Here is a 12,073-nt window from a genome sequence, read left to right as displayed (position 1 = left end):
TTTTGAGGCTCGTGAATGCCAATGCCACATGTTGAACAACAATTGTACGGGTTTGTTTTTGTAGGTGACCTTTGCTCTTTGACGATTGAAGAGGTTCTTCCTGAGGATGAGGGAAAGTACACATGCTCAGTCGAAAACCGAGCTGGAAAAGCACAGACATCGGCCATGGTCTACATAGATGGTAAAACTGTAGCTATTCGTGATCGTTGTTCAGGTTGTTCATTATTCAACCAGAGGCCACTCGGGGATGTAATTGCTTGTTCTACTGGATATGGAATGGACAAACGAAGATATATATACTCTGGTCGATGTCCACTTGAGAAAGTAATTTGTTGAGTCATGTCCGTGGCTCCTGTTTTAGATATCATCTTACCTTTTAAGTGATGTCCAAAGTATGAGTGATTTTTGTTATTTACATTTAAAAAATATATTTAATGTATACGTACATGGAAGTTGTCATTTATTTCAAATGGTGTTCATGTCCAGTTAAATGCAAAATGTTTCCTTTGTGTGTTACGTTATGCCATAAAATTAGGTAAAATGTTTACCTTAAATAATTATATAATGATTCTTATTTCATTGTACAGATCCAGCATGTTCAGTCAAGCCAACAATATCAAAACTAAAAACCAACGAACCCAAAACTCAAGTCAGTGCAGTCGAAAATGATGGTAAGTGAAATCGTTGCATCGCTCATTTGAATAAATATGGACATCTATTTTACAACGTTATTCCTTTTGTAAACTTAATTCATAATTTTACATTGCGAATGCATTCTCAGTTTCCCATTTCTCTGGAGTGTTTTGTCGAATGGAGAACCGCAACTTTAAACTGTTTATAAAGGCAGACTGCAATTTGCGGTGATGAAAGGCAGGCGAGTTATTTAATTGCTGACAGATAAATTACCCCACAGAGCCCTCTACTTCCTAGGTGTTTGTGCAGCTTCTTCTGAGCTGTCAGGACATACCACGCGATCCTGGTGGTTAGCGGCAGAGGTTTGCGGAAGCAGGACCACCAAGCTGGCCACAAACATTCATTTTGTGTCACGGTGTTGTTGTTGTTGTTGTGCAACGGCACTGTCACAGGCCCCTCTATGCACAAAGCTTCGATTAAATTGTGTATTTGGATTAATTTGTTTTAGATTTCAGTTTAAAACTAAATCATGAATCTACGCTGTTACCAGCTTACATTGCAATGTTTTCTTTAATGTTCATCAGGACCAGTCATTCCAAAAAAGAAACCCACTCCGAAGATTTCTGCTAAACCAGGTATTGTATATGTTCTATTTATTCGAAGAGACAACAAGCCTTATTCATGCATATTCTAAATTATGAATCATACACAGGCTGTTATGTGCATGTGTAATGTTGAGTTTCAATCTGTGTAGATGCAAAGCAGTCTACAGCGTGTGCACCACAGATCACACGCTTCCCTGAAGATATGAAGGTTCGAGCTGGTGAGATGGTGGATTTAATGTGCTCCTTTGAAGGCACGCCGCCCATCAAGGCTTCTTGGCTGAGGTTCAAAAAGGAGGTGAGGTCTTCAATGGATGTTAAAACTCCGTAAAATAATAAGTTGTTGATTGAAACTCTGTACCCGGCCAGAATACTGCACCTGGCCAGATATTGCTGTGGCCGAACACTTTACTCATGGTCCTCTGTGAGCGCCACAGCCTTGTGGCCATAAAATACTGATTTGTGGGAAATCAACAATGGTTGCCCTCTCAATAAAACAGCCCTTCGCCATAGGAATGATAATGTTTCCACGACTGACTGCACCACCAAGTAATCTGAACACTTCTCCATCCTTCTCTGAGCATTTGAAATGTTTATTCAACATGATTAACATTTCCCCAAACCTTCCTATGACCGGCGTGGTGAAGTGTGGTCGGTCAAACCGATGTGGCCGCGGTGAAGCCCTCATCCTTTGGTGGATTTCATATGTTTTTAAATTAAACTTGTATTGCTTTACAACCACTCGTAGAAGTGTAACCCTCTCCGTACGTAGCCTTTTAAAAAAAAAAAAGGAAAACTTCCGCGGTGCTGGCTGACGTGATACAATCCAACGTTTTTGCACGCCAGATTGCTGCGGGTGGGCGGCTCAAGATCGAGACGAAAGACGCGAGCAGCAGGCTCACCATTTCCTCGTCCCAGCACAACGACTGCGGGTGCTACACGCTGGTGCTGGAGAACAAGCATGGGAGCACCCAGGCGCTCGTCGGGGTCACTATCGTCGGTAGGAAGTGGTGCACAGCTGCCCTGTGGTCGCGCTGGGAGTACGCGAGCTTAGGGAAAGTTCAGGACCCCCCCCACCCCGAGTGGTTCAAGAAACCCAGATTCATAAAAAAAAATAGGGGTGCAAGCAAAGATTAGCTCAAAAGTAATTTCGTAAGAACGATGAAAAGCTTGTGCTTTTAAAAACAGTTTAAAGTGATGTGAATTATAATTGGTCTATTCACGTAATAATTTCACACAACTGTGATATCATTAAGTTACATAGTGTTTGTAGTCACGTGATGCGTCCCAAGGTCATTTTTGCTTAGGTCAGCAATGGGCTAGCACTGCCACCACACCACGAACACCTCCGCGTGTGCATCGCATGAACGCCCGTGTTTGTTGACGAAAGGTGTGCTTGTAACAATATAATTGTTGGCAGCTGTATTTTAAATTGATGCCATAGTTATAGAATTTAATACAACAAACGCAAATTATTCCTGTTATTCCACTTCTTGTGTGTGCCACCGTTTCACTTGTACAGACATAAACTGGTATTTCTTCTAAAAATAATCTGTGTCCATAACCCGTGAGCTTTTAGTGCAAGAATGTAGATCACTTTGTTAACCGAAGGCCATATTAGGAAAAGCATGACGTGAAAAAAAATATATATTTTCCTTAGTAGGCTGTGAAAGCTCCTGCTCATGCTCCTGCTCATGAAATATAATGGACATGTAAACATTTGCAGATGCTCTAGTGGTTTTGTGCATATTATTTACACTTTGTAACAAACTGACAGCAACAGTGAGTGTCATTCTTTGTAGCCACGATAGCAATTGCACAAACACCAACTATTGCACGTTCATATGGTATATATGAAGAGCCAAATCAAATTTTGGTGCAGCTTATGAAGTGAGCGTTTTTGAACCTTTAAATGTAGCTTTTACATGTAATTATACTAAAAGCAGCGACTATATACGAGAAACCAAAGCTCTCCACTCTGTGCGTCATGGGCCATATATGGCTCTGTTCTCAGCATCGCTCTGAAGTGCACTGCTGCAGTAAATGATGCACGTTAGTGGTAATGTGCTGTAAATGAAGGACATGGTTTACTGCTGGCCCTGAATAATTTGTGTGTGAAGTACAGTGGCATGGTTCAAGTTTATCATAAGATCAAAGACCCAAACCTCAAACCATCCAGGAAAATTTTAAAATAACAAATGCGTTTCATTTATCTGGGAAGGTCCCACTGAATCTAAACACCTCATTTCAGGGGGGCCGTAAATGTGGCCATTTGACCAATTGCTTCACATGTTTTTCACATGATGGAGGGAGCCAGAGTACACAGAGAAAAGTTTGCACATCAATGGGCTAACGCTCAAACGTCTGAGCAGACAAATTGACACCCCTAATCCTTTTTAGCGGCCACCTCAGGTTTCAGCCAGGCACACGACCAAATCTTTGGAATCCACCAATCCCACCTCGAAAGCAGCAACTGGATTACACCACCACCGAAATTCAACTCATGCAGGGGTTGGCAACCTGCGGATCTTTAAGGGCCGCATCGCGATGTTATTTATGAAGGACCGTCTCGTATTGACATACATTGCGGCTCTGAAATATTTAGTTATTTTTACCGAATTAGAAAATAATAGCTCGGCTTGTTATTTTGGTTTCCGACCCCTGAGCTAACGTAACCTTCCCGTCGCTGCTGCAGATAAACCGGAGCCTCCCGCGGGCCAACCGTGCGCCTCGGACATCAGGGAGAACTCACTGACGCTGTCGTGGTACGGCCCCACCTACGACGGGGGCAGTCTCGTGCAGTCATACACGGTGGAGGTGCAGGGCGAGGGGGAGAGCCGGTGGAAGGAGCTGACCTCCACGTGCCACAGCACCTCGTACAGCGTGCAGGGCCTCGACCCGCAGAAGCAATACAAGTTCCGAGTGCGCGCCGCCAACATCTACGGCATCAGCGAGCCCAGCCAGGAGTCACCGCTCGTCTCACCGGGCATCGTCAATGGTGCTCCACATTTTCTAACCTCGTCGCCAAATGAATGCTTATTTGAGTAACAATTTCAGTCTTTACGATCTAGCAGTGATTATACGTTTTCCAAATTTTGCCTTTTTTTGTTCTCCCTCGTGAGCTTATACGTACATTTTATATAACCAAAGGTTATACGCTAATAGGATGTTGCCATAGCATAATGGTTAACACACTGAACTTGCAATCCCGAGGCCGCCGGTTTAATCTCTAGGCGCGGCAGTTGTATATATGGGTATGCTACAGTTAATCAGTTGGTAGGTCACGTGGTAGGGTGCGATGTGTTTACTCCCACCTCTTCCAAGATGTCTATCCAGCATGTAAGAGTAGGCCAAAATACTCACTAGCGGAGGCCCTTCCACCATCAGTGCTGTGAGCAAGCAATTGCAGGGAAGCACCTTTACCAATACAGAATAATTTTAGTTTTTGCACTGAATCTTCTACATTGTAAAAACATGTTTTTGCCTAAACCAGGCCTCCATTTAAAAATTGTCATTGTGCCAATGGGATCACAGGAGAGTTTAAATACAGATGCATGGTGGATTGATGCATTAAAACACTTCAAAACAATAATATATTTTGGTATGGTTGTGTTTTTATAGCAGTTAAAGCAGAAGAGGAGTTTTCAGATGATGGTTCGTATGAACACTTTTTTTGGCCTAATGCATCAGTTGTTCCTTACATACATGATTGATATAATGCAATAATTTATACTATAATGAGTTATTCTTTTTCTAGATGAAAAGGAAAATGAAACTCGTGATTACGGACACGTTTCTATCAATCCAAACAAGAAATTAAACGATATCTATGATGTCAAAGAACGCCTCGGGACGTAAGTTTTATTCTTTTTTTTTTTCCGGAACAACGTTTTTACTTATTCAAAAACACTTATAACCATCGCATTATTTCGGTATATGCAGTATAACTTGTGTGTGCCCAATGCTTAGTAATGGGCATTAATGCACAGTGGGACGCAATTGTTAACTTTTAACAGGGGACGGTTTGGACAAGTTTTCAAACTGGTGGAAAAGAAGAGTGGGAAAACCTTTGCAGGGAAGTTTATAAAGGCCCTCACAGCAAAGGACAAGGAAAGCATTCATCAAGAAATTGCTCTTATGAACTCGTTGCATCATCCCAAGCTGGTCCAGTGTGTTGATGCATTCGAGTCAAAAACAGATATTATCATGGTCTTGGAACTGTAAGTACCAGTATTTCATCTCCATATAACTTGATTACAGAATTATTGAAATACGTAAACAATGAATAACGTTGACATGACTTGCATGGCCGTTGTAAAAGGTAATTGTCGTTGTGTTGGCATTGGACGTGCATTCAGGATTTCTGGCGGGGAGCTTTTTGAGCGCATCATCGACGAGGACTTTGAGCTGACAGAGCGAGAGTGCATCAAGTACATGCGGCAGATCGTGGAGGGGGTGCAGTTCATGCATCGGCAGGGCATCGTGCATCTGGACCTCAAGCCAGAAAACATCATGTGCCTCAACCAGACCGGCAACCGCATTAAAATCATCGACTTCGGGCTGGCTCGCAAACTGGGTAACCACACTCTAGCCGGGTTGCTTATGACGCACAAGACACGTGTTGTTGTCATATATATGTCATATACTGTATATACAATCTTTATAGTGGTTGTGCTGTGGAACTCAAGACCCCTGCCACTGGAATGTAGAATGTCCACAAAGGAATCAGGGCCTGAACACTTCCCAATGCTCGTTTGAATGCTTTTGAATGTTTGAGCATGGAGAGACGTTTTATTCAGACCATGCATGTGAGCATGTGTATTTGTGTTGGCATATAAACAATGCTTAGGACCAAATCACCCTGAGTGCACCTCATCCTTGTCAAATCTCTCAGCCTGGATAGTGCTCGGATGGGCGACCACCGTGCACCTCAGCTTGTTATAACGCTAAAGATCTATATTGTGGGCAGTAGAGCGCAGTGCAGCAAAATCCACTTTTGTACTGTACTTCTATGCTCCCCCAAGTCTATGCTGCCCACCTTCACCAATCCACACTGACCAGCATGGAGGTACAGTATGGTCAAATAAACCCCCGCAACCCGCATGATGTGGAGAGGCTCTCATCCAGCAGTGGAGTGACAAAAGAGCTGTACATGTACTGATACTATGCATACTACACTTTGCAATGTACAAACACAACATGCCGGTGAATCTTTGTTGTACCTCTTCCTCAAAACTTGTATAATGTTCATCATCCATACTTTAAAACGCACCACTGTTGGTGCCATTTTTCTAACGTACGTTCGTGACTTTTTTCTAATTTCATAGAAAATGTCAAGAATCTGAAGGTCATGTTTGGAACACCAGAATTTGTGGCACCTGAGGTCATAAACTACGAGCCCATTGGATATGCTACTGACATGTGGAGCGTGGGTGTCATCTGTTATATACTGTAAGTACTGATTTTGCTCAGTTAGATTTAAAGAAACGCAAAAGTTGTGCTCACAACTCCCATTATGCCTTACATTGCATACGTGTCATGTGACCACCACATTGCGTATACAATACACTCGGCCTTGTTTCGGAGCACGCCTTTGTTGTGATATATAACTGTTTCCGGCCTGCATGCATTTTTCACGTTGTGATGGGTTTTCTCGTCATATTTTACGGAACATGTTTTAATTCAAAGGATATATATGTTGCGTGGTAACACATTCCTGGTTCGTTCAGCACTGCACACCTCTCCCTGCACGAGTTTATTCAGTGGTTACCGTATTCACTAAACCTGCACTGCTGCCTCGTTTGCAGCGTCAGTGGTTTGTCCCCATTGATGGGTGACAATGACAACGAAACCCTGGCAAACGTCACATCGGCCACGTGGGATTTTGACGACGAGGCCTTCGATGAAATATCTGAAGATTCCAAAGACTTCATCAGTCAACTTCTACAGAAAAACATGAAGTAAGGTATTTTTTTGTGCGATTTAATTTGTACGTCTTTACTTTTTGTCTTCCCTTTGCTACAAACGTCGTGGTTGTTTTCTTTTGCATGCCTGTAAAGTGTATTGTACAAATCTGAAATAAAATAGAGAAACAATGAGGATATTACGTAAAATATTTTTTTATGAAAATTAAATAGCTTTAGAAAATGAACGAGACAAAAGAATCACGAATATAATGTGACCGGGCAGTACAGTAATAGTCAATAACCTAAGCAAATTAATGCATTTAACATTGTGCTGCCTTAACACCAAATCACCCAGAATGTCATCGATCTCATCGGATCTCCGAAGCCGAGCAGGGTTGATTCTAGACGGTGCTTGGACGGGCGACTACCGTGCATGCCAGGTTGACGTAGGTGGTGCTCCAGGACTGTACAACGTGTTGGTCAGGAGAGGATAGGACGGTAAAATGTATCGTTGGACTGTATCTATATGCTCCCACATCTACGACGCTCACCACTTCCATCAACCCGCACTGACCAGCGTGGTGAAGTATGGGCATGCCGATTGACTGGCCCTGAAGTAGATTGACACAAAATTAGCTGTGCATGTACATCACTTTGCATGCGATTGTACGCTTACTGTTTTAAGATTCCTGAACTGATTCTTTGCCAGGGAGCGTCTGACTTGCACACAGTGTGTGGAGCATCCCTGGCTGCAGATGGACACAGAGCACATGGCAGCCAAGAAGCTCTCAAAGGAGAGGATGAAGCGCTACCTCACCAAAAGGAAGTGGCAGGTAAAACGCCGTCCAGCAGCGCCACGGTTTAAACGATAGCACTGCAAACACCGCAAGGGAAACCCCAACAAGTGTATTATTGCTCCAGTCCTCGCAGTGTTCAATCCAAGACGCATCCTTAAAGATGTGAAGTATGTGTGAAACAAACCTTACTAAGGTAACCATACTAAGGTAATGTTTGTTGATAAGGTAAGGTTTGTTAATGAGCATTAGTGGTGGCGGGTTTATATTTACGCAATTTGACCCAAACACCTCTATTATGGTAAAAACATACATATTTGATTATTTTGTTTTCATGAAGTCATTGTTATGGCTAACGTTAGACGTCGATTTTTCATATATACATTACAACGTTGCGGATCTGGCTCACTGAGGATTGAGATATAGTCGGATATGTCAAATGGTCGGATGTGTGAACATACATTTAAAAAAATTACAGTTCCACCATCATGCAATGCATTTTTAGCGTTTAAACAAACTCGTAAGTATAAATGTTTATTGCTGAATCGGTGAGATGTTTATATTTTGGTTTGACAGAAAACTGGCAATGCTGTACGTGCGCTTGGGCGACTTTCATCTATGGCGATGCTGGGGATTGGTGGTAAACGAACTTCTGGTGTGTCTCCTCCCAGCCCAAAATCTCCGCCTGCCACTAACGATGTATCTGGTAAGACGAGATCAAGCCTTGTCACTTATGTTTGCACAAACACGGTTAAATGTTCAGAAGGCCACTTGGGGTATGATATGATCAAAAAGCCTGCCTCATAAAATACCACTACTGTCTTTTCAATTAAAGAAGGACATCTGTGCCTTGGGTTTTATTAAAGGAACAACATTTAACAACAGTCCACATTGTCGTTATACCTAAACACGTTTGCGAAAAGCTGAGCGATGTCCATTCATACATCTCGGTTTGAGCTGATAATGGATTAATGTGATTGCACACTTGATTGTAACCATTGTAAAATAACTGAAAGCGTTTGCTTTCCTACTGTGTACCCCTAGTGACACCAGATTCACCAACAGTGAATCCACTCAGCCGTGTTGCGGAAGAAAAATCGAAAACGAAACCATACTTCAGCAAGAAAATGAAAGATGCCAAAATGGTGCCAGGCTCTTCAGCTAGGTTTGAGTGCAAGATTGAAGGTCATTTTAATCTTATTTTTTTACTTGGTGTTGTGTGAAGCATCGTGCACTTATTGTAAATGAATCACACGTACACACTAGACACTGGGGGAAATAAACTTGTCGGAATTCATCACATTCCCAGGAAAAAGTTCAGTATAACGTTTTGAAATGACGTGTAACTTATCATATATACGTGTAACCATCATCATTCTTGCTAGAATGACTGTCAGGCTGTTACAATGTTTTTTTTTTAATCAAAGTCAAATGGACACGTTTGTTTGTGGGTTTGGGATAGGTAGCAAACCGTTAGTCCATCGTACTCAACACCTCCTTTTTCCTCTGGCAGGTTACCCAGACCCCGAGGTTATCTGGTTCCGGAACGGGCAGCCTATCAAGGAGTCGCGTCAGCTCCAGATCGAGTACGACGAGGAAGGCAACTGCTCCCTCATCATCACGGATGGCTCGGAGCTGAACGGCTCCACCTTCATTTGCAAAGCCATCAATGGCCTTGGTGAGGCCACGTGCTCTGCACGTCTTCTCGCCAATAAATAACAAAATGGGCGACACAACGAGCAATAGAAATAGTAACACTGAAATAATGGTTGAAAAACTACGATTTTAGTTATTTTATCCTCTCACCACGAACACGCTGAGAAAAAATTTGTTAATATATTTACAGGTAGTTTAAATATATTTCTGTTAAGGTATGCAAGGCCATTATTTAAAGCTTAATGAAGAATGTACACAAATGATGTGTTGGTAATGTTTTGAGTTAATTGCGTAATTGCTTTTTTTTATATAATCAAGCGATATTGCCCGGTGTAATGCGTTTGTATCTAATGTTTAGACCACTTAAATATGGAGATTTGCAGGTGTTTTTCCATTCGTATTGGCTTGTGGTTTCTACAACATGAAAAAGTATAAAGCAGATTAATTATATTGCTAAAAATGTTACTTTATTTTGCAACATGTTTATGAGAACAACTAAAATAGACTGTAGATAATGTTCCAAAATGGAGTTTGTCGTTTTAATGTTATTTTTACATTTACATTGTTTGTATCTTCAAAAAAAAGTACCCGAACATTTTCAAATACGATGGGGAGATAATTGGGTAGATTATTTTAAGAATATTGTGTACACAATGCTACTAAAAGCCATCCACATTTAATTGTGGTCCAAAGTTAAAACGAAAAAATACTTTTGTATCTTTTATATTTGGCTCCTAAACATGGTTACAAAAATCATATATATTTGTACAATATCTCTTGAGTATTATTTTCTGTAATGCACACATAAATGAACTAATGCAGAAATAAAAATCATTCTCGTTCTATAAATTGTATCATTGAGCATCAACTTGTAAAACATGTATGCATTCCTCTGTTTAATAAATGCACCGTGTACTTATAATATTTGTTGTTTTACTCTGAAGATGGATTCCGATATGTGATGAAGGGGGTATGAGTTTAGGACAATTATTAAAGACTAGAGGACCCCTTGATTATATATGCATGTACTGCTATGTTTCCATCGAGAGCTAAAGTGCAAAGAGAAATCTGTCATGCGTAATTCTGCTGAAAGTGATATTAGGACGGCTGAAAGAGATTTGCTAAGCCAGTGTGTTGGCGGAGAGCAAATGCGATTTTGCGGTTTTGGTAAACGTGTTCTGCTGTTGGGAAATAATTTTCATCGCAGACTCCCAGTGGGCTGCGAGGCTGGCCCACTTGGCGAAGTCGCTCAGGCTGGTGCTCTGTGACGTGTTGCGTGCGTCCGTGAGCTACATATTCCCACAACTCGATACCACCGTCATGGGAAAAAAATCAATTGCATAAATTAGCACAAATTAGCATAAATTATTTTCTTTTTTTCTTCATTGTAATAGTAGTGAAAGTTCTAGGATTTACATTCTTGATGGAAATGTTTGCTTTATGCTACAGAACATTTCTATCTTCTTGGTTCTTTCGGTAAAGTCACGTAGAAGGCAAATAATAAAATCATAATAATAAAACATAATAAAATAATTCTCACGACGTTTCGGCCACAACGCAAGCAGCCGTCGGGAAGACAGCGTCTGAATGACGCTGTCTTCCCGACAGACCTGTTCTTCACCTGAGGACGGCTGCTTGCATTGTGGCCGAAACGTCGTGAGAATTATTTAATGTTCTATTTGTATTATTTTATTATTTCCCTTCTACGTGACTTTACCGAAAGAACCAAGAAGATGAATCCCTGCAGTCACGAAAGCTTTAAATAGAACATTTCTATGTTAAGAAATAATGGAATTTTTAACACACTGTATTAGGTAACGACAGGGTTGTTAAAATATGCCCTCAAGCTACAATATGTACTTTTTTAAACAGTTATGCCTTGCAATGGTTTGATTTGAAAAATATATAAATCCACAAATGTGTTTAATTAACATCATGTTACAAATAAAACTACTTTTAGCATCATTGTAACTGGGACTTTACATTGTATCTTGAAAAGTGTACTTCAAAAATCTTATTTCCTGCGTGATATTTTAATTGATGGTGTACATCTGTTTAATTTTCATGTAAAACCAGAACAAAAACACATTCACTGATTTTTTATTTTGAAAAAAGTAAAATTTATTAAAAAAAAAAATGCCCAGTTACCAGTAATTGTCAGTAATGTGTATTGATGTTTGTCATCGAAAATAGCCGTTTATTAGAAGCCCAACGCTTCAGTTTAATTTATACATATTAACAGCTTATACCAAATGGTTACATATTTTCTACTAACAGATATTGTCAATAAATGCAAGTTTTACTCACAATATCCTGCAATAAAGTACACTATTTGACTCGCACCTGTTGTTGCATGTGATGCTTGATGTGTTTACAGCTTCTGATGAGTAGTCAAAATTAATATATGCAAATATTCCATCAGATTATTTGTTTTCGGAACTTTATGATGGATTAGCACTTAACAATAAAACATGCGAATGAA

The 12,073-nt window shown here is 40.8% G+C and overlaps 1 protein-coding gene across 3 annotated transcripts in view; it reads left to right on the top strand.

The window, feature by feature from the left end:
* The window catches only part of LOC144728034 (myosin light chain kinase, smooth muscle-like), a 57,630-nt gene extending 45,557 nt beyond the window's left edge, over nt 1-12,073 (top strand). For 2 of the 3 annotated variants that reach the window (XM_078607255.1, XM_078607265.1), the window contains 16 exons: nt 65-181; nt 588-671; nt 1,218-1,268; nt 1,388-1,533; nt 2,082-2,235; nt 3,931-4,233; nt 4,857-4,889; nt 4,993-5,089; nt 5,252-5,455; nt 5,594-5,811; nt 6,563-6,686; nt 7,043-7,195; nt 7,851-7,974; nt 8,512-8,641; nt 8,980-9,120; nt 9,449-12,073. In XM_078607255.1, coding sequence (XP_078463381.1) covers nt 65-181; nt 588-671; nt 1,218-1,268; nt 1,388-1,533; nt 2,082-2,235; nt 3,931-4,233; nt 4,857-4,889; nt 4,993-5,089; nt 5,252-5,455; nt 5,594-5,811; nt 6,563-6,686; nt 7,043-7,195; nt 7,851-7,974; nt 8,512-8,641; nt 8,980-9,120; nt 9,449-9,654 — 2,285 coding nt within the window. In that variant the 3' untranslated portion in view covers nt 9,655-12,073. The other variant, XM_078607273.1, reaches the window with a different exon arrangement.

The sequence above is a fragment of the Lampetra planeri genome, chromosome 2, assembly GCF_965212315.1.
Source record: "Lampetra planeri chromosome 2, kcLamPlan1.2.h2, whole genome shotgun sequence".
In the NCBI taxonomy this organism is placed as follows: domain Eukaryota; kingdom Metazoa; phylum Chordata; class Hyperoartia; order Petromyzontiformes; family Petromyzontidae; genus Lampetra; species Lampetra planeri.
Note: the sequence above shows the minus strand (reverse complement) of the source record. Positions and strands in the feature narration are given on the sequence as shown.